This window comes from Salvelinus alpinus, chromosome 18 (assembly GCF_045679555.1).
Source record: "Salvelinus alpinus chromosome 18, SLU_Salpinus.1, whole genome shotgun sequence".
Lineage (NCBI taxonomy): Eukaryota > Metazoa > Chordata > Actinopteri > Salmoniformes > Salmonidae > Salvelinus > Salvelinus alpinus.
This window is the reverse complement of record NC_092103.1, coordinates 1625764-1652053: the sequence shown is the minus strand read 5'-3', so window position 1 is coordinate 1652053 and position 26290 is coordinate 1625764. Positions and strand designations below refer to the sequence as shown.

General features: G+C 46.7%; 2 protein-coding genes across 2 annotated transcripts; one reads left to right on the top strand and one right to left on the bottom strand.

The window, feature by feature from the left end:
• The first annotated feature begins 1390 nt into the window (after nucleotides 1-1390).
• Nucleotides 1391-26290, top strand: LOC139544470 (uncharacterized). Its single transcript, XM_071351598.1, has 5 exons — nucleotides 1391-1665; nucleotides 1906-2052; nucleotides 3040-4619; nucleotides 22380-22931; nucleotides 23382-26290. The coding sequence occupies exons 4-5, from the start codon at nucleotides 22449-22451 to the stop codon at nucleotides 23679-23681; spliced, it is 783 nt and encodes a 260-aa protein (XP_071207699.1). The 5' UTR covers nucleotides 1391-1665; nucleotides 1906-2052; nucleotides 3040-4619; nucleotides 22380-22448; the 3' UTR covers nucleotides 23682-26290.
• Nucleotides 8441-14092, bottom strand: LOC139544607 (general transcription factor II-I repeat domain-containing protein 2A-like). Its single transcript, XM_071351935.1, has 3 exons — nucleotides 12768-14092; nucleotides 8690-8844; nucleotides 8441-8478 (listed from the first exon to the last, which is right to left on the bottom strand). Exons 1-3 carry the CDS (start codon nucleotides 14090-14092, stop codon nucleotides 8441-8443), a joined length of 1518 nt encoding a protein of 505 aa, XP_071208036.1.

Here is a 26290-nt window from a genome sequence, read left to right as displayed (position 1 = left end):
TGTAGTGTTGTGGTTTCTTGCAGGTAACCTGCTGTTCCTGGCTGTGGTCAGCCATTTTGGGGCGAAGCTGCACCAGCCCAGGCTCATTGCTATGGGCTGTTTCCACATGGCTGTAGGATCCTTCCTCCCAGGCCTGCCACACTTCTTCATGGGACGGTAAAACAACTGAAATACTGGTTAAACTTGTACTGCATTAAACTGCATTGGAGTAGAGATACTCCAATGCAGAGGATAGTTTCACTTTAGAAATAAAGAAATGTATCCAGTTGTTGATTAATCTCAGTTAATTTAGAACTAAAGTCTTGAGTAATTGGTCAGCTGCTTGATTATGTTTTGGGGCCATACATGTTAAGAGAAGGGATTAAGAGATGCTATAACTGACGTGGTAAGGTTGGACCCAGGTGCAAAGAAGAGACCAGAAGATGAAGCAGTGGTTCCAACCAGTGTCTCCATCCCTCAAGGGCCCACTTAACTGCCAAGAGCTCCCGGTTGCCTACATCGTAGTTGCCTTCCGTTGGTCGAGAACCGCTTGGAGAGAAAGGCGCATGGGTGCAGTTTCTTGTCCTCCTCGTTCCGCTGTGAAAGGACTGCCCCAGCTCTGGTGTCCGAGGCGTCCACCTCTACCACAAAGGGACGAGTAGGATCAGGATGAACGAGGATGGGTCCGGAGTTGAAACGTCCCTTGAGCTCTATAAATGCCCTGTCAGCCTCGGGATTCCTGCAAAAACCTGCTTGAGTGAGGTGGGACAGGGCCATATGTGTTCCGGAAGGGTTTTTGGAGAAGATCAGGATGTCGTCGAGGTAAACAAAGACGAACCGATTCAACAAATCCCTAAGAGTGTCATTGATCAATGCTTGAATGACTGCCGGTGAGTTAGATATTCCAAAGGTCATGACTAAATACTCAGTGACCACTAGGGGTGTTAAAGGCAGTTTTCCACTCATCTCCCTCCCTGATTCTCACCAGATTTTAAGCGTTGCGGAGGTCCAATTTCGTGAATAATTAGGCTCCTAGGGCCAACACCAAGGCGGCGGACATCGGGTAGGGGGTAACAATTCTTGATCGTAATCCTTTTCAGCCCTCTGTAATCGATGCAAGGACTGAGGTTTGGGTCAGAGACAGAGAGACAAGGGATACGTTTAGACAGGCAGCCTAATTATGATATTTTTTCCACCAATTGGTCTTTTGACCAATCACATTAGATATTTTTGCATCAGCTCTTTTTCAGAGCATATCTGATTGGTCAAAAGACCAATTAATCAAAACAAATCCTGAATTGGGCTGCCTGTCTCAACGAAGCAATAGAAACCTGGACATGCTCCATCTGAAATGTTCCATCCTGTCAGTACTGATGTTGAATGGCATTTAATACACTTTTTTGTTCTCTCCCATCCCCTGTAGGTTTGTTGAACATGAATCTATAGTGCACACTGGTTGCACTATAGATGTGTGAGTATAACTTTTCCAGGTGAGTTGAACCTGCCTGTGGGTGCGGTGGGGATATTCCTGGGAGGTCTACTGATGAAGAGGTATAAGCTTGGCGTTGTGTCTGGAGCCCAGCTGTCTTTCGTCACCTCCTTCATGGCCTAGCTCCTCCTCCCTCTGCAGTCTGGCACTAAGTGTGACAACGTTCAGGTGGCTGGTCTGAACATGTCCTACAACGGGTAAATATGACATCTGATTGGTTGGTTGATAAAAACAAAAGTTTTGATCAGTGGAATATGAGGGAGAGTTAGACCAAAACACACATGGGCTTGTGCCAGGGCTCCCTCTTGTGGGAATATACAGTATGGTTGTTACTGAGCCAGGTTTCCTGGCTGTTTTGTCACTGTGCCTATGTCAATGATAGTTCAGCAACAATTATTTAAACATAATTATTACCAGCCATTTTCTCTGTCCCCCAGGTCCCCTGGTGTACGATGGCAGCCTGTAACAGAGACTGCTCCTGCTTGGCTGGGGAGTGGGACCCTGTGTGTTCAGACAACGGCATCACCTACACCTCCCCCTGCCTCGCAGGCTGCTCCAGCTTTACAGGTTACGGCAAGAACACGGTACCAATACTATTAATGTACTGAGTGTACAACACATTCACAGGGATGCTGGCCCATGTTGACTCCAATGCTTCCCACAGTTGTGTAAATTTGGCTGTATGTCTTTTGAGTGGTGGACCATTCTTGATACACACGGGAAACTGTTGAGTGTAAAAAACCCAGCGGCGTTGCAGTTCTTGACACAAACTGGTACCCCTGGCACCTACTACCATGCCTCGTTGAAAGGCACGTAAATATTTTGTCTTGCCCATTCACCCTCTATATGGCACATACTCATACACATTCTCAATTGTCTCAAGCCTTTAAAAAAACCTGTCTCCTCCTCTTTATCTACACTGATTTAAGTGGATTTAACTAGTGACATCCATAAGGGATTATAGCGTTAATCTGGATTCACCTGGTCAGCATATGTCATGGAAAGAGCAGGTGTTCTTAATATTTTATACACGCAGTGTAACTCATTGGCACTGAAATAAGTTATTTTCAACCATTAACTGGGGCCTTGTTGAGGCCTTATGTATGTAAGTAATTGTTGATTGACAAAGTATTATTTTGATGTATGGAAAAAATATGGTATGCAATTTCTATGTAGAGAAGTTTCTCTGGTAGTTGTTCAATATGACTTGTAAAATAGATGTTTAATCTCAATGTGACTCCTTGTTTAAATAAAAGTTAAATAAAATTTAAAAAACATCAACACAAACACAGGATATGGGGTACACATGGTATCACATCATTACATACTAGGCCCTACTGCACCTGCATTCCAGCACCATTCCAGCATCTGGAATTGACTCAACATGTTTGAGGTGGGGGATCAATACATGTGGGGGAAGAGGTGGCTGTCGAATGTATGATTCTGATATGTACAGGTAAGTTCATTGTGTGTGTGGGGCGGTTGGCATCCATGTTTGTGTCCGTACTCTGAGGTGTGTTTGAATATGAATGAGCAGCAGTGTTGTGATGTGTCCTATCCCGTCCTTGCAGAGTGATCTTCCTTGGCCTCATCACATGTCTCAGTGGCTCCTCCTTAGGAGGGAGGGGGACACCACCAAGGGACAGCCCAGATAGAACTTCAGACTCCCTCCAAAACCACTGAACCCCTCAACACACCATATCCATATGTCCCCATCGGTGGAGGTGGTGGTACACACTTGTTCTGTAAAACACATCAACACATTTCCCAAATTGTTAGTAATATTATCACAGTTGAAATACAATGGTTGTTCACTGTTTTTAATTTCATTGAATGTAAGTGTGTACCTCAGCCTTGGGCTCAGTTTTGTTAACCCATCTGTGCAGAGTTGGATCCCAGACAATTTGAGGAAGAAGATATTAGCAATGTCAAGCAAGTCACAATTATTATTATTTTTAATCCACTCAATTGTCTCTACATAGAATATAGTGTTAATAACCAGTTCCTTACAGATCTGTCTTTGTCCTCAGGTAGATGAACCTCCTTCTTATTAACTCTTCCACTCCCAAAGACCCAGCTGAGCCAGCCTCCACTGTTATTGTGAACAGCAGGGGTCTCGGGCTCAGCCACCGGCCGGCTGCCAGTCTGGCACTGAGGGTTGGCCTCGTCCATCAGGAGGATCAACTCCCTCTGTGCAGGGATGAGGCCTGATGCTCGGAGGATCTCCTTTCGCACAGTGACAGTAGCTGCTGGAAGAATCCCCTCACTCTGTGCAGGGACACTGGCTGTGAGGAGGATGTCCTCCCTCTCTTCAGGGATGAGGCCTGATGCTCGGAGGATCTCCTCCGTCTGCGCATTGATGCTTGCTGCTGGGAGAATCCCCTCCCTCTGTGCAGGGACACTGGCTGTTTGGAGGATCCCCTCCCTCTGTGCAGGGATGAGGCCTGATGCTCGGAGGATCCCCTCCCTCTGCGACGGGATGAGGCCTTGATGCTCGGAGGATCCCCTCCTTCTGTGCAGGGATGAGGCCTGATGCTCAGAGGATCTCCTTCTTCTGCGCAATGATTCTAGCTGCTGGGAGAACCCCCTTCCTCTGTACAGGGACACTGGCTGTTTGGAGGATCCCCTCCCTCTGTGCAGGGACACTGGCCATCAGGAGGATCAACTCCTTTTGTGCAGGGATGAGGCCTGATGCTCTGAGGATCTTCTTCTTCTGCGCAGTGATAGAAGATACTGGAAGAATCGCCTCCCTCTGTGATGGGATGAGGCCTGATGCTCGGAGGATCTCCTCCCTCTGCGCAGGGATGAGGCCTGATGCTCGGAGCATCTCCTTCTTCTGTGCAGTGATGCTAGCTGCTGGGAGAATCCCCTCCCTCTGTGCAGGGACATTGGCTGTTTGGAGGACCCCCTCCCTCTGTGCAGGGATGAGGCCTGATGCTCGGAGGATCCCCTCCCTCTGTACAGCGACACTGGCTGTTTGGAGGATCCCCTCCCTCTGTGCAGGGACACTGGATATTTGGAGGATCCCCTCCGTCTGTGCAGGGACACTGGCTTTTTGGAGGATACCCTCCCTCTGTGACGGGATGAGGCCTGATGCTCGGACGATCTCCTCCCTCTGCAAAGCAACTTCGGCTGCTGTGATGATCTGCAGGTATAATATAGAGCATATAGTCATTCCCTAAAAAATCAACCACTTGGAATCTGTAACATCATTGACACATACACTGAGTGTGTTAAATATTAAGAACACCTTCTCTTTCCGTGACATAGACTAATCAGGTGAAAGCTATAATCCCTTATTGATGTTAATTGTTAAATCTTCTCAGTGTAGATGAAGGGGAGGAGACAGGTTAAAGATAGATTTTTAGACAATTGAGACATGGATTGTGTATGTGTGTCATTCAGAGGGTGAATGAGCAAGACCAAAGATTTAAGTCCCTTTGAACAGAGTATGGTAGTAGGTGCTAGGCGTACCGGTTTGTGTCAAGAACTGCCATGCTGTTGGGTTTTTCACGCTCAACAGTTTTCCCTGAGTATCAACAATGGTTCACCACCAAGGGGGGCAACTCAATAGGAAGGTGTTCTTAATGTTTTATTCACTCAGTGTAGATCAATCCCTAGCATATACTTTCATTTGTATGTGTACTGATACTGTAAATACAAATTATATTTATGTTATCTACAATATATTATAATACCATAAGCCTCCCTGCTGCAGGGGCATTTCCTCCTACAATTTTGAGCTGATTTTCTTCACTTTAGCAATATTTTGTATCTTTGTTAAATTTCACATTTATTGTGTTTGGAATGGCACTGTTACTACAGCATTTGATGTAAGTATGTAGGACAATTACCCATAATGCTCACTGACTGAACATTCAAAATTACCATGGCAATTATTGACGCATTCACATGCCATCGAAAACTTGGAACCTCAGAGTTAAAATGAATGTAAGTTGAATGTAAGTTATTAGTGTAGAGCATCCTTCTGGTTGATTCTGATACTTCACAAGTGGGAAACTTGAAATCATCATTCCATAACGAGTTAGCGAGTCAGAAATGTCCTAGTTCCGACTTGAAAGGCCTTCTATGATGTAGGGCAGGTCAGTAACCAAATACTTTTACTGTGCCCAGTCGCACATAGACTTTTATGGTCACACAAGTTGCCGCCGGTGGATTCAAAATGAGTAGCCTAACAATTATTTACATGGCCCCAGTTACATTTGCAACCAAATTATTTTTCTGTGAGAAATCACAGAATTGCACACATAGGGTAACAGTGAGCAATTGACAGTGAGCAATGAGCAAGATAAGCATAGACGGGTGTCACGTTCCTGACCTGTTTTCTCTTGTTTTGTATGTCTTTATTGGTCAGGGCGTGAGTGTTGGGTGGGCAGTCTATGTTCTCTATTTCTATGTTGGGTTTTGTGTTCGGCCTGGTATGATTCTCAATTAGAGACAGGTGTGTATCGTTTGTCTCTGATTGAGAGTCATACTAAGGCAGCCAGGGTTTCACTGGTGTTTTGTGGGTGTTTGTTTCCTGTGTTAGCGTTTGGGCCACACAGGACTGTTGCAGGTTAGTCACGTTTGTTGTTTTGTTTATTTGTAGTGTTTGTTGGTTTGCCATTAAAATCATGAATACCTCCTACTCCGCATCTTGGTCCGATCCATGCTCCTCCTCGTCTGAGGAGGAGAACGACATTGACAGCCGTTACAGAAACACCCACCAAACCAGGACCAAGCGGATTGGAGAAGGAAGGCAGGAACAAAAGCAATGGAGAGAAGAGGAATGGACATGGGAGCAAATACTCAACGGAGAAGGACCCTGGGCTAAGGTGGGAGAGAATCGCCGCTCTCGGGAGGAGAAGGAGGCAGCCACAGCCCAGGAGCGCTGGTATGAGGCAGCACGTAAGAGAGGCTGGAAGCCCGAGAGGCTCACCCAAAAATTTCTTGGGGGGGGGGCTAAAGGGGAGTGTGGCGAAGCCGGGTTGGTTACCTGAGCCAACTCCCCGGGCTTACCGTGGAGTGAGAGGGCGTCGTACTGGTCAGACACCGTGTTATGCGGTAAAGCGCACGGTGTCCCCAGTACGCGTGCTTAGCCCAGTGCGGGCTATTCCACCTTGCCGCACTGGGAGGGCTAGGTTGGGCATCGAGCCGGATGTCATGAAGCCGGCCCAACGTATCTGGCCTCCAGTACGTCTCCTCGGGCCGGCGTACATGGCACCAGCCTTACAGGTGGTGTCCCCGGTTCGCCTGCATAGCCCAGTGCGGGCTATTCCACCTCGCCGCACTGGCAGGGCTACGGGGACCATTCAACCTGGTAAGGTTGGAGAGGCTCGGTGCTCAAGAGCGCGTGTCCTCCTTCACGGTCCGGCATATCCGGCGCCACCTTCCCGCCCCAGCCCAGTACCACCAGTGCCTACACCACGCACCAGGCTTCCAGTGCATCTCCAGAGCCCTGTTCCTCCTCCCCGCACTCGCCCTGAGGTGCGTGCCCTCAGCCCGGTACCTCCAGTTCCGGCACCACGCATCAGGCCTATTGTGCGTCTCAGCCGGCCAGAGTCTGCCCAGCGGTGCCTGAACTGCCCGTCTGCCCAGCGGTGCCTGAACTGCCCGGCTTCCCAACGCCGTCTGAGCCATCTGTCTGCCCAGCGCCGTCTGAGCCATCTGTCTGCCCAGCGCCGTCTGAGCCATCTGTCTGCCCAACGCCGTCTGAGCCATCTGTCTGCCCAACGCCGTCTGAGCCATCTGTCTGCCCAACGCCGTCTGAGCCATCTGTCTGCCCAACGCCGTCTGAGCCATCTGTCTGCCCAACGCCGTCTGAGCCATCTGTCTGCCCAACGCCGTCTGAGCCATCTGTCTGCCCAACGCCGTCTGAGCCATCCGTCTGCCACGAGCCATTAGAGCCGCCCGTCTGTCCCGAGCCGTTAGAGCCGTCAGTCAGGAGCCGCCAGAGCCGCCAGCCAGTCAGGAGCCGCCAGAGCCGCCAGCCAGTCAGGAGCCGCCAGAGACGCCAGCCAGTCAGGAGCCGCCAGAGACGCCAGCCAGTCAGGAGCCGCCAGAGACGCCAGCCAGTCAGGAGCCGCCAGAGACGCCAGCCAGTCAGGAGCCGCCAGAGACGCCAGCCAGTCAGGAGCCGCCAGAGACGCCAGCCAGTCAGGAGCTGCCAGAGACGCCAGACAGTCATGAGCTGCCCTACGGTCATGAGCTGCCCTACAGTCATGAGCTGCCCTCCAGTCATGAGCTGCCCTCCAGTCATGAGCTGCCCTCCAGTCATGAGCTGCCCTCCAGTCATGAGCTGCCCTACAGTCATGAGCTGCCCTACAGTCCGGAGCTGCCACTCCTTATCCCGGAGCTGCCACTCCTTATCCCGGAGCTGCCGCCCCTTATCCCGGAGCTGCCGCCCCTTATCCCGGAGCTGCTGCCCCTTATCCCGGAGCTGCTGGCCCTTATCCCGATGCTGCCCCTTCATTTAGGTGGGTTGAGTTGGAGGGTGGTCATTGGGAGGGGGATACGGAAGCGGGGAGTGACTATGGTGGGGTGGGGACCTCGCCCAGAGCCTGAGCCACCACCGTGGTCAGATGCCCACCCAGACCCTCCCCTAGACTTTGTGCTGGTGCGCCCGGAGTTCGCACCTTAAGGGGGGGGTTATGTCACGTTCCTGACCTGTTTTCTCTTGTTTTGTATGTCTTTATTGGTCAGGGCGTGAGTGTTGGGTGGGCAGTCTATGTTTTCTATTTCTATGTTGGGTTTTGTGTTCGGCCTGGTATGATTCTCAATTAGAGACAGGTGTGTATCGTTTGTCTCTGATTGAGAGTCATACTAAGGCAGCCAGGGTTTCACTGGTGTTTTGTGGGTGTTTGTTTCCTGTGTTAGCGTTTGGGCCACACAGGACTGTTGCAGGTTAGTCACGTTTGTTGTTTTGTTTATTTGTAGTGTTTGTTGGTTTGCCATTAAAATCATGAATACCTCCTACTCCGCATCTTGGTCCGATCCATGCTCCTCCTCGTCTGAGGAGGAGAACGACATTGACAGCCGTTACAACGGGAAGTTGACTATAGCTTATTATTAGTGTAAATACATTGTATTTCTATGGTTGCAGTCCTCAAAGATTGAATTGCATTGAACTGAATTAATCAGATCCAATGATTTACCGCCCGTAGGGTGGGGTACCGCTAGTCATCATCATTATAATCACCATCTCAATCATTATCACCATACCATCAGACTGATTCTTCTGTATCTGAGACTCATCTGACACTACCTTAGATATGGCAGTCTGCAACTCAATACACTGCCCCTGCATGGTGTTCAGTGTCCCCTGCATGTGGTTAATCGACTGCTTAACATCGTTCAGCAGGATCTGAATCTCAAGCCTGCAAGAAATCAGGTGGTTCAACATACTGAGATGACGAGAAGTGTAACGGATGTGAAATGGCTAGCTAGTTAGCGGGTACGCGCTAATAGCGTTTCAATCAGTTACGTCACTTGCTCTGAAACCTAGAAGTAGTGTTGCCCCTTGCTCTGCAAGGGCCGCGGCCTTTGTGGAGCGATGGGTAACGATGCTTCGTGGGCGACCGTTGTTGATGTGTGCAGAGGGTCCCTGGTTCGCGCCCGTGTCGGGGCGAGGGGACGGTCTAAAGTTATACTGTTACATTGATGCTGTTGACCCGGATCACTGGTTGCTGCGGAAAAGGAGGGGGGTGAGTGTAACGGATGTGAAATGGCTAGCTAGTTAGCGGGTACGCGCTAATAGCGTTTCAATCAGTTACGTCACTTGCTCTGAAACCTAGAAGTAGTGTTGCCCCTTGCTCTGCAAGGGCCGCGGCCTTTGTGGAGCGATGGGTAACGACGCTTCGTGGGTGACCGTTGTTGATGTGTGCAGAGGGTCCCTGGTTCGCGTCCGTGTCGGGGCGAGGGGACGGTTTAAAGTTATACTGTTACAGAGGCTTCAGACCATGCCCATTGGACCATCTTTAGGATTCTTTCTCACTTAACACCAATCGTATTAGGAATGTAATTTTGTGCAGAAGATGTTACTATAGTGTTATTTAGAAGAAAAAATGTGTACTTTGTCAGGCGCCAAAATTATGACGGGATGTCTCCCTGCTCCAGTGTCTCCCTGCTCCAGGTCTTGCTCACTGTTGGAGGAACGGGAGCCAAATTAGAGGAAAAATATCTATGGTTGTTCAGCAATCAAATCAAATCAAGTTTATTTTATATAGCCCTTCGTACATCAGCTAATATCTCGAAGTGCTGTACAGACACCCAGCCTAAAACCCCAAACAGCAAGCAATGCAGGTGTAGAAGCACGGTGGCTAGGAAAAACTCCCTAGAAAGGCCAAAACCTAGGAAGAAACCTAGAGAGGAACCAGGCTATGAGGGGTGGCCAGTCCTCTTCTGGCTGTGCTGGGTGGAGATTATAACAGAACTATGCCAAGATGTTCAAAATGTTCATAAGTGACAAGCATGGTCAAATAATAATCATGAATAATTTTCAGTTCAATGAAACATTCATGGCATAATGGGGATTGTCCTTCCCTGTGAAAAGAATAACAACAGCTGGGGTTTACTTTCTCACTTTTATATAATGTAATACAATCTTTAAACCCATCAGAAGTGTAGTGCTTACCTCCATGAAAATATTTGCCCCTGTTTTTTTGGGCTGCATTGTCCCAATGTTGACCACTAGTTCCAACTTGTGATGAGAAGGTCTTGATGGAATCATCAGGTCAACATTTTGTTAGACATTTCAGAGATAGCATTAACAATTGTACATGAGACAGTGCTTCCAGGTATTGAGGTATCTTCCTTCTGAGGTATGTAAAAAAAATCTGGTTTGGGAGTACTCACATGAAAGGTATCCATGATTCTAGATTAAGCCAATCATGTATGTGATTACCATCCTATGGGTCAGCAATGGAATGATTGCTACACAGCTTTCAGGCTAATTTATGTCTTGGGCCTGGATGAATCATTGAAATACAAGTAATATTGTGAATTTGTGATGCATAATTGCCATTGTAATTTGGAATATTCCATCAAAGTTATTTGTTTTGACAGTCAAAACAACTAACTCTCACGATTAATCACTTGACTTGAGTAACTTGAGTTGACGGAAATAGCAGATTTATATTCTGACCTAGACACTGACTTGTGCAATGCCTAATGCATAATCTACGCATGTTATTGGCTCATCATAGTATATAGCAGAGGATCTCATAGTCCAAAAACAGCATTGGCCATAGGACTGCTCAGTCAAAACAACTCACTTTTACGATTAATCACTTGACTGGAGTAACTTGAGTTCGGACCTAAAACATTAAAAGTAGGCTATAGCTTGACGCATATCCTTACCTTGGACAAGCGTATCCAACAGGCCTATCCAGTCGTGCGTGAAGATACCTTTAGGCAGATAAAAGCGCGGTACGGGTTGAGACACGCTCGGTAATGTGAATCTGTAACACTGATATAAAAGCACGTTTTCATTTATAATTTACACTGTAGAATGACCTGCAAGCCAATCAGAATCTAGTTTTAAACAATACCGTGGGTTCCATGGAACGTCACAAACATATTAGGCCACTTGCGTCACAGATTACAGTCACTGAACATGGGTTTAATAGCTATATTGGCTATATGTACAGTATATGCACATCGTATTGAATTGAGATTACATTTACTGCACCACTGTAATTATGTAGCCTAATCCTATGAGGATCATATGTGAAATGTCAGAATCATGGCACATGAAAACATAATGAAATTGACTGCAGATTATAAAATTCACTGTGACACAATAAACGCACTGGGCATCAATGTTGTTTCCATTTCATTTCAATGAAAATACGTTGAACCAACGTGGAATAAAAGTTGAATTGATGTATGTACCCGTTGGGAAGTGATCAATTCGAAATGATTGAATACATACAGTATTACAAAGAAAAATATTAAAAAATTGCTTAGAAAAAGTCTAATTTCCCTGGGCCACCCTAAAATGTATGTACGCATTACTGTACATAATTTTGCATGAAAGCGTCTGCTTTCAAATCTCTGACTCTCACACATATTTACAATCTCGCGATTTTTATTTCTGGCGCTTTCACGTTTGCGCGATTTTGTGAAGTAAATGATGCGCAGGAGAGCTCCATGAAATCAGTGACATGGTCAAGATGGCGACATGAGAGGGTGTAACATTTCTAGCTGAGGAACAATTTTTGGGTTGTCTCACAAAGTTTATAGTTTTCGACCCTTCCAATGAGCTTATCATATAAACTACAACGCGAAAAGTACGGTTTACTTCACTTTTAATCATGTCAGCACAGGTAACAGCCATTTACAGTCTTTCTTTAGTTTTTCATTCTTACTCTTCCCAATTCACTTAAACTATATTTCTTTATTTCCCATGGGCTTCACCAAAGTACCCCCTAGTGCAGGGGTGGGCAAACTTTTTGACTCGCGGGCCACAATGGGTTCTAAAATTTGACAGAGGGGCAGGGCCAGGAGCATTTGGAGGGAGTGTTTGGGCCGGATATACTAAAGCATTAAATGTAGTGTGTGCAAACCTCATAGCACAGTAAGAACACTACAACCCAATTTATTAACTGTCTTTCAAATGTGAAAAATAGCCCTTATCAGTTAATAAATTTGTCTCAAGGAATATGCAAGATATGGCATTTACATACTATTTCGCAGATACCGGGATGAGGAAATGTAAATAGATTAAAATAACATACGCACTGTGATTTATCAAGATTGCGTCTGTTTTTAATAAGTTTCAATCGAAGGTGCAAAGTTAAAGAAATCAACATTTATTGAAAAATGGAATCACTTTCAACATTCAAAACATATTATTACACAACGAAATACTCAAGCTCAATAATATCTACTTGTGTTAAACTCCGCAAAATCATGGATGGATTGTCCTGACCGCGCGCTCTACAAACTCGCCACGGACGCCCTCGCCTTCACGCGCAAACAGTACACGTGTATCGTTGCCAAGCACACAGACATAGGCTGTATTAAATATCCTACCTGCAGCTGAAAATTTAAATTAAGAGCGATGTGCGGCGTGTTAATAAAGCTACTGTACCGCTGCTGTGCGTAAATGCGCATTGCTCTTAATTAAAAGACGCACTTCCAAACTTTCCATATGCATTTTTTCATAACACAGCAGAAAAACTCACCATTTCAGTGGGAACAGTGTTGTTGGTCTCCCTTTTTTGCCAGTGCATCAAAGTCTGGAGTTAGTTTTGTTGTGGCAATTCTCAGGACAGATCTGAGGTGTTGGTCAGTTAACTTGGATCTGTGATGGGCTTTGTTGATTTTCATGACGCTAAACGTCTGCTCACACACGTAGGTCGAGCCAAACAACACCAGCATCTTCTGCGCCGTCCTCCGGAGGTTTGGAAACGCGGTCTCGTTAAGTGAAGCGTAAAAGTCATTCAGTTTAAGAGACTTGAACTTCTCCTTTGAGACGGAGTCAGACTGAAGATCGATCAGTTCCAATTGCAGCTCCTGCGGTGCTGATTCGGGGTCTTGTGACAGGGGACAGGACACCAGTTGAAGTGACTTGTCAATTTTTTCAAAATCACAGAACCGACGGCAAAATTCTCTGTGCAGATCGTCCAGTGATTTGCAGTATTTCTTCGCATTTCGGGCGGCCTCTTTCTGCACGGCTAGTGTGGGGAAATGTGCGAAAGATTTGTTTGACATTTGCCTGGAGAATAAAATCAGCTTGGATTTGAAGGCTCTCACATTTGTGTACATGTCGTGCGCAAACTGATCTTTCCCCTGTAGCTTCACGTTCAGCTCATTCATGTGTGAAAATATGTCCACAGCAAACGCAAAGTCACAAAGCCAGTTTGTGTCGCTCAGCTCGGGGAATTCTTCGGATTTCCCCATTAAATTAAAAAATGAGCGAATCTCGTCTTTGAGCTCCCAGACTCGTTGAAACACTTTCCCCAAACTTAACCAGCGGACGCGAGAGTGGTAAAGTAGGTCCTGGTGATCCGCATTAGTTTCTTCCAGGAACGTAATGAACTGACGATGATTAAGTCCCCTTGCTCGTATGAAGTTAACAAGTTTTACAACTGGATCCACGACGTGATTAAGCTGCAATACAGACTTACACAGAGACTCCTGATGAATGATGCAGTGAAGTAAAATAACATCCTGGTCAGGGTTTTCTTCTTTCACTTTATCCTGGATTCTTTTCAGCAGCCCGATGTTTTTTCCAGTTAAATTTGGCGATCCATCCGTGGTGACATTGGCAAGTTTACTCCAAGGTAGCTTCATTCTCTCGATGACAGCAGACACCTGTTCATATAAGTCCTCTCCTCGCGTTTTCCCTTTCAGTGATTCCATGCTCAAAAGCTCCTCCGTTATCTCAAAACTGTCGTTAATCCCTCGGATAAAAATTAGGAGCTGAGCAGTGTCTTTTATGTCGTTACTTTCATCCAGTGCTAGTGAATATAACTTAAAGGACTCCGCCTTTTTGTTTAACTCGCTGACTATATCTTCGTCAATCAGTTCCACGCGGCGAGTCACTGTCCTGCGTGCTAAACTGATTTTTTCAAACTTGGCTTTGCTCTCCGGACACAAGAGACCTGCTGTCTCTACCATGCACTCTTTCAAAAACTCGCCTTCGGAGAAAGGCTTGCTAGCCTTTGCTAATTTGAATGCCAGCAAATAACTTGCCTTGGTACTTGACTCTTGAATTGCAGTTTGTCGGTGAAAAAAGTTCTGTTGACTCTGTAAATTAGCTGCCAACCTCTGAGCAGTAACCGCCCGTTCTTGTGTTGACTGCTTGCTAGCATAGTTTGCATGCTTCGTGGCAAAGTGACGGCTGATATTGTACTCTTTGAAAACCGCAACAGCTTCTTGGCATATCAGACATACAGCCGTTGATCGGACTTCAGTGAAGAAGTATTTTGTTGTCCACTCCTTATTAAACACTCGGCATTCGCTGTCCACTTTCCTTCTCTTTGGTCCGCTCATTTTCACAGAAGGGCTTAATGGTGACGTGAAACGAAGTGAAAATTAAAGTGAAATAAAGAGAAATACGCGCCACTCCAACAACGGTCAATGTGTTTTGAGTGCGCCATCTATTGGGGAAACGTGGGCATTGCAGGGAAAGGGGGAAAAAAGGAGGTTTTTACTATAATTTGGACAAGTTCGGCGGGCCGGATTAAAAAGCCTAACGGGCCGTATGTGGCCCGCGGGCCGTAGTTTGCCCATGTCTGCCCTAGTGGCTGGATTACACGTGTATTAAGCCCCTTACAACACCCCCAAACATTTCACTGGCCTCAAAACAAACAGAAGATGTATGTACTGGTCATGAGAACAATGGAAAAAACTGGCCTAACAGCCATATAACTATCTAGACATGTCCAGTCTGCCTGTATGGGCAAAGACGCAACCCCCACTAAACATTATCACACTGTGATTAGTAAAGGTAAATGAGAAAATATATACACATCAGAACATCTCTAGTTGGTATCCTGATAAGAGCTTGGCAGCCCTAAAGTGTTATAGGTTAGAATGTCTCTGGGCCTCCTCTGCCGGGCTGAACGGCGGGGCAAGGTCATGGGTGACCCCAATGAATCAGTGTCCACTTCATCATGAGATGATTGAGTCTCTGAGCCCTCAGCCTTTTCCATATTTACCCCTGTCCTCTCCGGGCTCTCTGAGGACTGGCTGGCAGTCCTTCACAGTGAAGTTTCTATCAGTCTGACCCCGTTCCTCACTATTATCTGATACTAGTTGTGTGCTACTCTGTCTGCTCTCTTCATCCCTACGTGGCCTATTGATGAATACTGGATAAGAATCGTCATCTGAGCTCTCAGACTCAGCACTCTCCCCATTTTGCTGTTTTTGCTGGGGTGGTTCCCTTCTCCACAGACCTCTACTGGGTGTTTCAACAGGTTCCTCAAATGGTAGGGAATTACATGACATGAGCATATTGCGATGCAGAACCTGCCTGTACCCCTCTCGGATTTGACCTCATAGACAGGGCTGTCATCACCTTTCCTGGTTACCACCACATGTATTTGGTCCTCCCAGTGTGATCTTATCTTTCCCGGCCCCCCACGTTCTGACATGTTCCTCACCAGTTCACGATCCCCTGAGACCAGAACCGAACTCATTTTCTTCCGATCGTAGTAGGCTTTTCCCTTTGCTGTTGATTTCTCCATGTTTCTACTGGCGATGTCATAGGCTTCAGCCATCTGTTGCTGCCACTTCTTAGCATAATCCTGGTATGATTTCTCCTGTTCCTTTATCTGTAACCCAAAGACAAGGTCAACAGGTAGTAGTGGAGCCCTTCCAAATAGCAGGAAATACGGTGAGAACCCAATAGCATCACTGGTGGTACAATTATATGCATGAATGACCTTGTTCAGATAATCACCCCAGTTGGCCTTTTTCTCTTCATCTAGTGTGCGCAACATTGACAACAGTGTATGGTTAAATCTCGGATTCCCCTGTGGATGATATGAAGAGGTTCTGGAATAGGCTATTCCCGTACAGTTCTGCAAGGCTCTGAATAACTGATTTTCAAACTCTCTTCCCTGATCATGGTGGATTTTTGACACAAAGCCAAACTTTGGGAAAAAATCATCAAAAAGCTTTTTTGCTGCAGTTTTCCCTGACTTATTTCTGGTGGGGTAGGCTTGTGCAAGTTTTGTAAAGTTATCTGAAATAACTCAAATGTACTCGTAGCCCCCTCTGCTTTTCTCCAAATGCACATAGTCAATTGAAATCATCTGGAATGGAGCTGTAGCTCGTACATGTTGCATTGGGGTCCTAGTTATTACACTGGGTTTCTTTTGTTTGATACACTTACACACTTTGGTGATAAAGTGTTCAATGTCATGTTGCATGCGCGGCCAATAAAAGTGTTCTCGTGCTAAGTTCAACACTCTTTCTGTTCCGAGATGGGCCATTTCAGTGTGTAAGTACTTGTAAATCAGTGTTCTATACTGACTTGATACCACAACTTGTGTCCTTTTTGCTGTTTTCCTTTGTAATTATCCATCTGGTGAGACATGGAGCCTGTTCCACTCTTGCAGTAACTGTTTGACTTTGTATGACACTTGTTGACATTCTGTTGGTTTAGGCTTAGTCCTTTGACTTTTCAGTTCCAAGATTGTCGATACAGCCGCATCCTTTAACCTGCTGGCCACCCGCGGACATTCAGAGAGGGCTCTGTCGGTTCCCTCTTCCAGCACCACCTATGGAGCTGGGAGGTGCTGCGCTCAGGGGGGCCAGAGGAGGGGCCTTCACGTGCACCATCTGTGGCCGCAGAGGTCACACTGCCGGTCGGTGTCGGGTTGGTTCCTCTGTGGGTCGAGGCAGCAGGCAGGGCACTCTGGCGTCACGCCAGGTGAGCCTGCACCATTCTCATCCAGAGCCTTCTGATGCACACCTGTTCTTGCATTTTAACATTCCTGAGTTTTCCCCACATTCCCAGCATAAGGCACTTGTCGATTCAGGCGCGGCAGGGATCTTTATTGACAGAGCATTCGCCCATAGTTTAGGGATCCCTATTGTTCCAGTGGTTAGGCCCTTCCCAGTTCACGCTCTGGACAGTTGACCATTAGGGTCCGGGTTGATTAGGGAGGCCACTAATCACCTGGGCATGGTGACTCAGGGGGGTCACGAGGAGAGAATCAGTCTCTTCCTCATTGACTCTCCTGCGTTTCCCGTGGTGCTGGGCCTTCCCTGGTTAGCTTGTCATGACCCCACTATTTCATGGCAACAGAGGGCTCTCACGAGGTGGTCGCGAGAGTGCTCGGGGAGGTGTTTAGGGGTTTCCGTTGGTGCTTCTACGGTGGAAAGTCCAGACCACGTCTCATTCCTCCCGAATATTCCGATTTAGCTCTCGCCTTCTCTAAGAGGCGGGCAACTCAATTACCACCTCATCGTCGGGGGGATTGTCCGATAAACCTCCAGGTAGACGCCGCACTTCCCAGGAGTCACGTGTATCCCCTGTCACAGGCGGAGACGGCGGCTATGGGAACTTAGCTCCGAAACCCTGCGTCAGGGGTACATTCGGTCCTCCACTTCACCCGCCTCCTCGAGTTTATTTTTTGTGAAGAAGAAGGAGGGAGGTCTGTGCCCGTGTATTGACTATCGAGCCCTAAACCAGATCTCTGTGTAGTACAGTTACCCGCTACCTCTCATAGCCACAGCGATTGAGTCAATGCACGGGGCGCGCTTCTTCACCAAACTAGATCTCAGGAGCGCTTACAACCTGGTGTGTATCAGGGAGGGAGACGAGTGGAAGACGGCGTTCAGTACTACCTCAGGGCATTATGATTACCTCATCATGCCATACGGGTTGATGAATGCTCCATCAGTATTCCAAGCCTTTGTAGACGAGATTTTCAGGGACCTGCACAGGCAGGGTGTAGTGGTGTATATTGATGACATTCTGATATACTCCGCTGCACGCGCCGAGCATGTGTCCCTGGTGCGCAGGGTGCTTGGTCGACTGTTGGAGCATGACCTGTACGTCAAGGCTGAGAAATGCCTGTTCTTCCAGCAGTCCGTCTCCTTCCTAGGGTACCGCATTTCCACCTCGGGTGGAGATGGAGAGTGACCGCATTTCAGCCGTGCGTAATTGGCCGACTCCCATCATGGTAAAGGAGGTGCAGTGGTTTCTAGGGTTTGCAATTACTACCGAAGGTTATCCGGGGTTTTGGTCAGGTAGCGGCTCCCATTACCTCACTGCTGAAGGGGGGCCCGGTACGTTTGGAGTGGTCGGCTGAGGCGGACAGTGCTTTTGGTCACCTAAGGGCTCTGTTTACCTCGGCTCCCGTGCTGGCCCACCCGGATCCCTCTTTGGCGTTCACAGTGGAGGTGGACGCGTACGAGGCTGGGATAGGAGCCGTGCTCTCTCAGCGCTCGGGCATGCCACCAAAGCTCCGCCCCTGTGTCTTCTTCTTCCTTGGAACTCCTGCAGCAGTGACGGGTCCAAAACGTCCTCCACCGGAACCCAGCATCTCTCCTCCGGACCGTACCCCTCCCACTCCACGAGGTACTGAAAGCCCCTCGTCCGACGCCTCGAATCCAGTATGGAGTGAATGGAATACGCCGGGGCCCCCTTGATGTCCAGAGGGGCGGAGGAACCTCCCGCACCTCAGTCTCCTGGAGCGGGCCAGCCACCACCGGACTGAGGAGAGACACATGGAACGAGGGGTTAACTTCACTAGGGTAGGGGGCAGCATTCGGAATTTTGGATAAAAAGCATGTCCAAAGTAAACTGCCTGCTACTCAGGCCCAGAAGCTAAGATATGCATACTATTAGTAGATTTGGATAGAAAACACTCAAAAACTGTTTGAATCATGTCTGTGAGTATAACAGAACTTATTTGGCAGGCGAAACCCCGAGGACAAACCATTCAGATTCTTTTTTTTTGAGGTCACTCTCTTTTCAATGGGATTTCATTGGGAATCCAGATTTCTAAGGGACTTGCTTGCAGTTCCTATCGCTTCCACTGGATGTCAACAGTCTTTAGAAATTGATTGAGGTTTTTCCTTTGAGAAATGAAGAAGTAGCACTGTTCAGAATGAGGCTCGAGGGAAGTGTACTCTTTGTTAGAGGCGCATGACCTGAAAGCTCGCTCCGGTATTGAACACAGTTTATCCCGTCTTAAATTTTATCGATTATTTACGTAAAAAAATACCTAAAGTTGTATTAGGAAAGTTGTTTGAAATGTTTGGACAAAGATTACAGGTAACTTATGAGATATTTTGTAGTCATGTTGCGCGAGTTGGAACCGGTGTTCTTCTGGATCAAACGCGCCAAATAAATGGACATTTTGGATATATATCGACGGAATTAATCGAACAAAAGGACCATTTGTGATGTTTATGGGACATATTGGAGTGCCAACAGAAGAAGCTCGTCAAAGGTAAAGCATGAATTATATCTTTATTTCTGTGTTTTGTGTCACGCCTGGAGGGTTGAAATATGATTGTCTGTGTTTGTTTGCTGGGGTGCTGTCCTCAGATAATAGCATCGTTTGCTTTCGCCGTAAAGCCTTTTTGAAATCGGACACGTTGGCTGGATTCACATCAAGTGTAGGTTTAATTTGGTGTATTGCATATGTGATTTCATAAAAGTTTTGTTTTTATAGTAATTTATTTGAATTTGGTGCTCTGCATTTTCACTGGATGTTGGCCAGGTGGGACGGTACCAGAGAAGATAACATCTACGGAATCAGTGTCCCCCCCGTGGGACGGTTGAGCTAACGTAGGCCAATGTGATTAGCATGAGGTTATTCTTAAAATAAAGTGGTGATCCTAACTGACCTAAGACAGGGGATTTTTACTAGGATTAAATTTCAGGAATTGTGAAAAACTGAGTTTAAATGTATTTGTCTATGGTGTATGTAAACTTCCGACTTCAACTGTATACGGTGTGTATATATATATATAAATTCAGCAAAAAAAGAAACGTCCTCATTGTCAACTGCGTTTATTTTCAGCAAACTTAACATGTGTAAATATTTGTATGAACATAGCAAGATTAAACAACTGAGACATCAATTGAACCAGTTCCACATGAATGGAATAATGTGTCCCTGAACAAAAGGGGGGTGAAAATCAAAAGTAACAGTCACTATCTGGTGTGGCCACCAACTGCATTAAGTACTGCAGTGCATCTCCTCCTCATGGACTGCACCAGATTTGCCAGTTCTTGCTGTGAGATGTTACCCCACTCTTCCACCAAGGCACCTGCAAGTTCCCGGACATTTCTGGGGGGAATGGCCCTAGCTCTCACCCTCCGAGCCAACAGGTCCCAGATGTGCTCAATGGGATTGAGATCCGGGCTCTTTGCTGACCATGGCAGAACACTGATATTCCTGTCTTGCAGGAAATCATGCACAGAACGAGTATTATGGCTGGCGGCATTGTCATGCTGGAGGGTCCTGTCAGGATGAGCCTGCAGGAAGTGTACCATATGAGGGAGGAGGATGTCTTCCCTGTAATACACAGTGTTGAGACTGCCTGCAATGACAACAAGCTCAGTCCGATGATGCTGTGACACACCGCCCCAGACCATGACGGACCCTCCACCTCCAAATCGATCCCGCTCCAGAGTACAGGCCTCGGTGTAACGCTCATTCCTTCGACGATAAACGTAAATCCGATCATCACCCCTGGTGAGACAAAACCGCGAATTGTCAGTGAAGAGCACTTTTTGGCAGTCCTGTCTGGTCCAGCGACGGTGGGTTTGTGCCCGCTGTTGCCGGTGATGTCTGGTGAGGACCTGCCTTACAACAGGCCTACAAGCCCTCAGTCCAGCCTCTCTCAGCCTATTGCGGACAGTCTGAGCACTGATGGAGGGATTGTGTGTGGGAAACATGGGAAACAGTGTTTAAACCCTTTACAATGAAGATCTGTGAAGTTACTTGAATTCTCTTTGAAAGACCGGGTCCCTAAAAAGGGACGTTTCTTTTTTTGCTGAGTTTATATATATATATATATAATTTATGATTTTATATGGGAATCAAAAAGCTTTCATGAATGTTCACCATGTGCTGATGTGCTCAGCACTGTCAACAGACCCCATTATGACATTACATTTTTACATTTTAGTCATTTTAGCAGACGCTCTTATCCAGAGCGACTTACAGTAGAGTGCATACATTTTATTACATTTTTTTTTTTTTTTTTTTTTTTTTTTTATGACATCACAATATAACGGAAGCCTTGCCATGATATCATTGCTGGTTCCATCTGACAAGCAACATTTCATTTCCACTCATTTCATGATAGATCTCTCACAGAAATAGGTTAAGTTCTTATTTTGAGAGTGTTAATATTTATCATCAATGGCTTATCGCATTCGGGCTACGGGCGGTGACCCGTTCCTGTAGGTTCATGCTCTACAACATTCGCAGAGTACGACCCTGCCTCACGCAGGAAGCGGCGCAGGTCCTAATCCAGTCACTTGTCATCTCCCGTCTGGATTACTGCAACTCGCTGTTGGCTGGGCTCCCTGCCTGTGCCATTAAACCCCTACAACTCATCCAGAACGCCGCAGCCCGTCTGGTGTTCAACTTTCCCAAGTTCTCTCACGTCACCCCGCTCCTCCGCTCTCTCCACTGGCTTCCAGTTGAAGCTCGCATCCGCTACAAGACCATGGTGCTTGCCTACGGAGCTGTGAGGGGAACGGCACCTCCGTACCTTCAGGCTCTGATCAGGCCCTACACCCAAACAAGGGCACTGCGTTCATCCACCTCTGGCCTGCTCGCCTCCCTACCTCTGAGGAAGTACAGTTCCCGCTCAGCCCAGTCAAAACTGTTCGCTGCTCTGGCACCCCAATGGTGGAACAAACTCCCTCACGACGCCAGGTCAGCGGAGTCAATCACCACCTTCCGGAGACACCTGAAACCCCACCTCTTTAAGGAATACCTAGGATAGGATAAAGTAATCCTTCTAACCCCCCCCCCCTTAAAAGAGTTAGATGCACTATTGTAAAGTGGTTGTTCCACTGGATATCATAAGGTGAATGCACCAATTTGTAAGTCGCTCTGGATAAGAGCGTCTGCTAAATGACTTAAATGTAAAATGTAAATTATCGAGGAAGAAAATCAAGTGAGTTTGACAAACTCCAGAAGGAGAATTCTCAGATGAAGAGCGTCATCGAAAACTTGAGGAAGCAAAACATGGCTTTAAACCAACAGGATGACCAGGACATGTTTTCAAGTTTTGTAAGGCTCATCAGATTTTCAAATGTTTTTCAAAAATATCACTGTGTTTATTATGTGGTTTCATAGACATACAGTAGGCCTACATCCATAAAATCTTTAGCATAAAAGCTTTTTATGACACTGTAGAAACTATTTTGCCTACTTCACTTCTGCTATTCATTTCATACTGTCCCATTGTGATCCAGGGCTATCAGGAGAGCTACCCAATCCCAGAGGGCCATCGTGGCTTCATCAGTGATGCCAGACTTCTGCAGATGCAGAGAGCTGAGAGAGAGGCCATGGAAGTAAAGCAAAGAAAGATAAGTGCTATCCATGAGAATTATGTCCGGACTGCTCTCATCGGGGTTGGCAGCACCTTCACGCACCACTTCGTCCCCTCTATTCAGTGCATTCCACGGCCGAAAGCTCCACCAAGGCCTTTGCCACGAAGGCTTGAACACATAGCTCTGGCCCCACTGAAGAACGTGGTGGGGGTGGACGGAGCCCAAATTCGACCCGGATCTCACTCTCTGGAGTCCATCCAGGTAAATAAGTCATTCAGCAGCAGTAGCGTGTGGCCTGTTCCCGTCCCTCCCACTGGAGCTCCCTCCAAGAGGGGCAAGAAGAAGAAGGGCAGGCGGGGAGTCAAAGCCCTGAAAGTTCAGTCGGACCAGGGCTTTGCTGACAACAACAGACCCATTGACCTGATTGAGGAGGTGAGGGACATCGAGACTCACCTGAAGGAGGACGCCTGGAAGGTAGGATGGACTTCGAATTTATAGTAAATGTAAAAATTTGCAGTTCAGAATTATACTTGGACTGATAAATTGCCAAAACAGATAGTGGTTCCATGTCTTAAAATCAAATCAAACTTTATTTGTCACGTGCGCCGAACACAACAAGTGTAGACCTTACCGTGAAACCAACAGTGCAGTTCAAGTAGAGTTAAGAAATTATTGACCAAATAAACTAAAGTAAAAAATAATAATAATTAAAGTAACACAATGACATAACAATAACGAGGCTATATACAGGGGGTATCAGTACCGAGTCAGTGTGCGGGGGTACAGGTTAGAAAGGATACTCTCTTTGACAGCATGATAGAATAGATCCTAGAATACAGGATCTCTCTGTGTATTAGTTTATGTATATACAAGTTCTATATGTATTTCTATGATGGGAGCATTCTTTTCTGGTCTACGCCAAAGGTGGTACATGAGGTGAAGGCCATGGGCAGGAGAAGTTTGGGCTCGGCCATGTCCATGGGGGAAATAGCCACCAGCTCTCTGGGAAGCCTGAGCTCAATGAATATGAACACCTCTGCGGAGCTCCGTGACTACTTGGATGTTGGGACCCCGGTCAACTTGCGTGACAGCCCACCCAGGCCTGCTCCCCCTCCTACCAAGCCCAGGAGCAAACTGCCTCGGCCCATAAGGTTCCTTAGCCTGCCAAAGGCTGTCACCGGCTCAGGTCAGTCCCTCTCATGTACTCACACTAATGTAAATTAGACAGCCCACTGCCCCAAATCATCTCCCTGCCCCAAATTAGACAGGGAGATGAAGCTAGGTAGAGTGATAGAAAGACAGTAGGAAGGGAAGGGACACAAATGGCTTTAGCCCAGGGCTAAGACATATTTCCACAAAATATGTCTAGTTTTGTTTTAAATTTGGGAAATAAACCAAAAATGTTGGTTAAAAGTTGGGTGAAAAAAATCCAATTGTGTTTTCCACGTTGATTCACCGTCATCACTGTAAGATTATATCTTTGTCTTTTCTCTTTTTCAACAGGAATATCTGAATAATCCCCAACTTGACTATATATTTGTATCTAAAATTTGCACATTTCCCAACTTGACTATTATCCCCTCCAGTCCCCAAACTCCAATATTTTTGCTCATTCTAAGAAATTTGACACTATCATCCAAAGCCCCATGTAAATGCATCTTTAAACTGCATTGACTCCTTGTCCAAGTCCTGAATCCACTATAAGGCAATATGAACCACATGCAAAGCACTAAATTACCTTTCCTCGAAGCTCCTATCTGATCTACCAGCTCAATAGTGGTCTACTGAAACCATACTCACCATCTCAGGGGGTGCTCAGATCATCAACCACTGACCTCCACACCATCCTCAAAAGCAGCAGTCCTCTTTTGGAGGCAGATTGTTCAGTGCTCCTGTATGGCACCAACATTGTGGATTTTCATCCAATACTTCTGGACTATGAGAACATTCTTTGGACAATAAAATTTGGTAAAATGGAAGCTGGCTCCAGTCTCAGTTTTATCCTACAAGACAGTGTGAGGATGTGTAACAACAATACCTGTGGTTTAACTTGATGATCAGGGCCAGATTACCGAATGGGCACGCAGGGCACCTGCCCTGTGGGCCCCGACCTCCAGGGAATATCATCATAACATCCAAAACTAAAAGTATAGTGGATGTATATTACAGTGCGTGGACATTTACAATGTGAGCTCGTTTCATAATTTGTAGCCATGTTTAATATAAATTTGTGCTCATTTTGTAGAAATTCGTGAGCATTTAAAAAAATGTAGTGGGGATGTTTTATATCAATTTTCTTACTGGTGCTCTTCCATGCCGTCCCTAGGAGGGGTGCGTCACTTGAGTGGGTTGAGTCACTGACGTGATCTTCCTGTCTGGGTTGGCGCCCCCCCTTGGGTTGTGCAGTGGTGGCGATCTTTGTGGGCTATACTTTGCCTTGTCTCAGGATGGTAAGTTGGTGGTTGAAGGTATCCCTCTAGTGGTGTGGGGGCTGTGCTTTGGCAAAGTGGTTAGGGTTATATCCTGCCTGTTTGGCCCTGTCCGGGGGTATTGTCGGATGGGGCCACAGTGTCTAATGACCCTTCCTGTCTCAGCCTCCAGCATTTATGCTGCAGTAGTTTATGTGTCGGGGGGCTAGGGTCCGTTTGTTATATCTGGAGTACTTCTTCTGTCTTATCCGGTGTCCTGTGTGAATTTAAGTATGCTCTCTCTAATTCTCTCTTTCTCTCTTTCCTTCTCCCTCTCTGAGGACCTGAGCCCTAGGACCATGCCTCAGGACTACCTGGCATGATGACTCCTTGCTGTCCCCAGTCCACCTGGCCGTGCTCCTGCTCCAGTTTCAACTGTTCTGCCTGCGGCTATGGAACCCTGACCTGTTCAACGGACGTGCTACCTGTCCCAGACCTGCTGTTTTCAACTCTCTAGAGACAGCAGGAGCGGTAGAGATACTCTTAATGATCGGCTATGAAAAGCCTACTGACATTTACTCCTGAGGTGCTGACATGCTGCACCCTCGACAACTACTGTATTATTATTTGACCATGCTGGTCATTTATGAACATTTGAACATCTTGGCCATGTTCTGTTATAATCTCCACCCAGCACAGCCAGAAGAGGACTGGCCACCCCTCATAGCCTGGTTCCTCTCTAGGTTTCTAACTAGGTTTTGGCCTTTCTAGGGAGTTTTTCCGAGCCACCGTGCTTCTCCACCTGCATTGCTTGCTGTTTGGGGTTTTAGGCTGGGTTTCTGTACAGCACTTTGAGATATCAGCTGATGTAAGAAGGGCTATATAAATAAATTTGATTTGAAATTTGATATATGCTCCTTAAAACCAATGAGGAGATGCAGGACTTGCAGCATGTCCAGTGTCACAAATAGAACCAAGTTCTATATTAGCACCTGGCTAAGCAGATGCTCAGTGTGGGTGCAATGATTGAATAACATATCTGTGCATTTATTTTGCAACGCTCGCGCACGCGACATGTCTGGTCTGGTCAGCATGTTACAGAGAAGACTCCAGTCATGTCATACTGCAAAACACCACTAGATGCCGGACATACCATTTGCATAGATGGGACTAACCAAGAATTCATGTGAAATCCATTCATGAGAAAATGTAAAGAAAGGGAAAGGGGGATAGCTAGTTAGAGCACAAGTGGAGAAGCGTAGTCACTGGTGGGGACAAAAATAATGTTTGCTTCTTTCCACCACACATTACAACAGTGGTTGTATTTTCTGTTCTGTTTGATTATCACTGGATTTGGGCTTTGTTGCCCTTGTTTACAGTGACCTAAATAATGCTCAAGTAAAAGATGGTGCCTCACAAACTCGA

Excerpts from the sequence above, each read along its gene's own strand:
- LOC139544607 (XM_071351935.1), bottom strand. The coding sequence starts at position 14,092 with ATGGTAGAGACAGCAGGTCTCTTGTGTCCGGAGAGCAAAGCCAAGTTT. Across the intron at positions 8,845-12,767 it reads AAAGCCCATCACAGATCCAA|GCTTGAGATTCAGATCCTGC; the intron begins GTTAACTGACCA and ends GATTTCTTGCAG. Across the intron at positions 8,479-8,689 it reads ACAGAAGAATCAGTCTGATG|ACGAGGAGGAGCATGGATCG; the intron begins GTATGGTGATAA and ends TCTCCTCCTCAG.
- LOC139544470 (XM_071351598.1), top strand. The coding sequence starts at position 22,449 with ATGCAGAGAGCTGAGAGAGAGGCCATGGAAGTAAAGCAAAGAAAGATA. Across the intron at positions 22,932-23,381 it reads TGAAGGAGGACGCCTGGAAG|GTGGTACATGAGGTGAAGGC; the intron begins GTAGGATGGACT and ends TCTACGCCAAAG.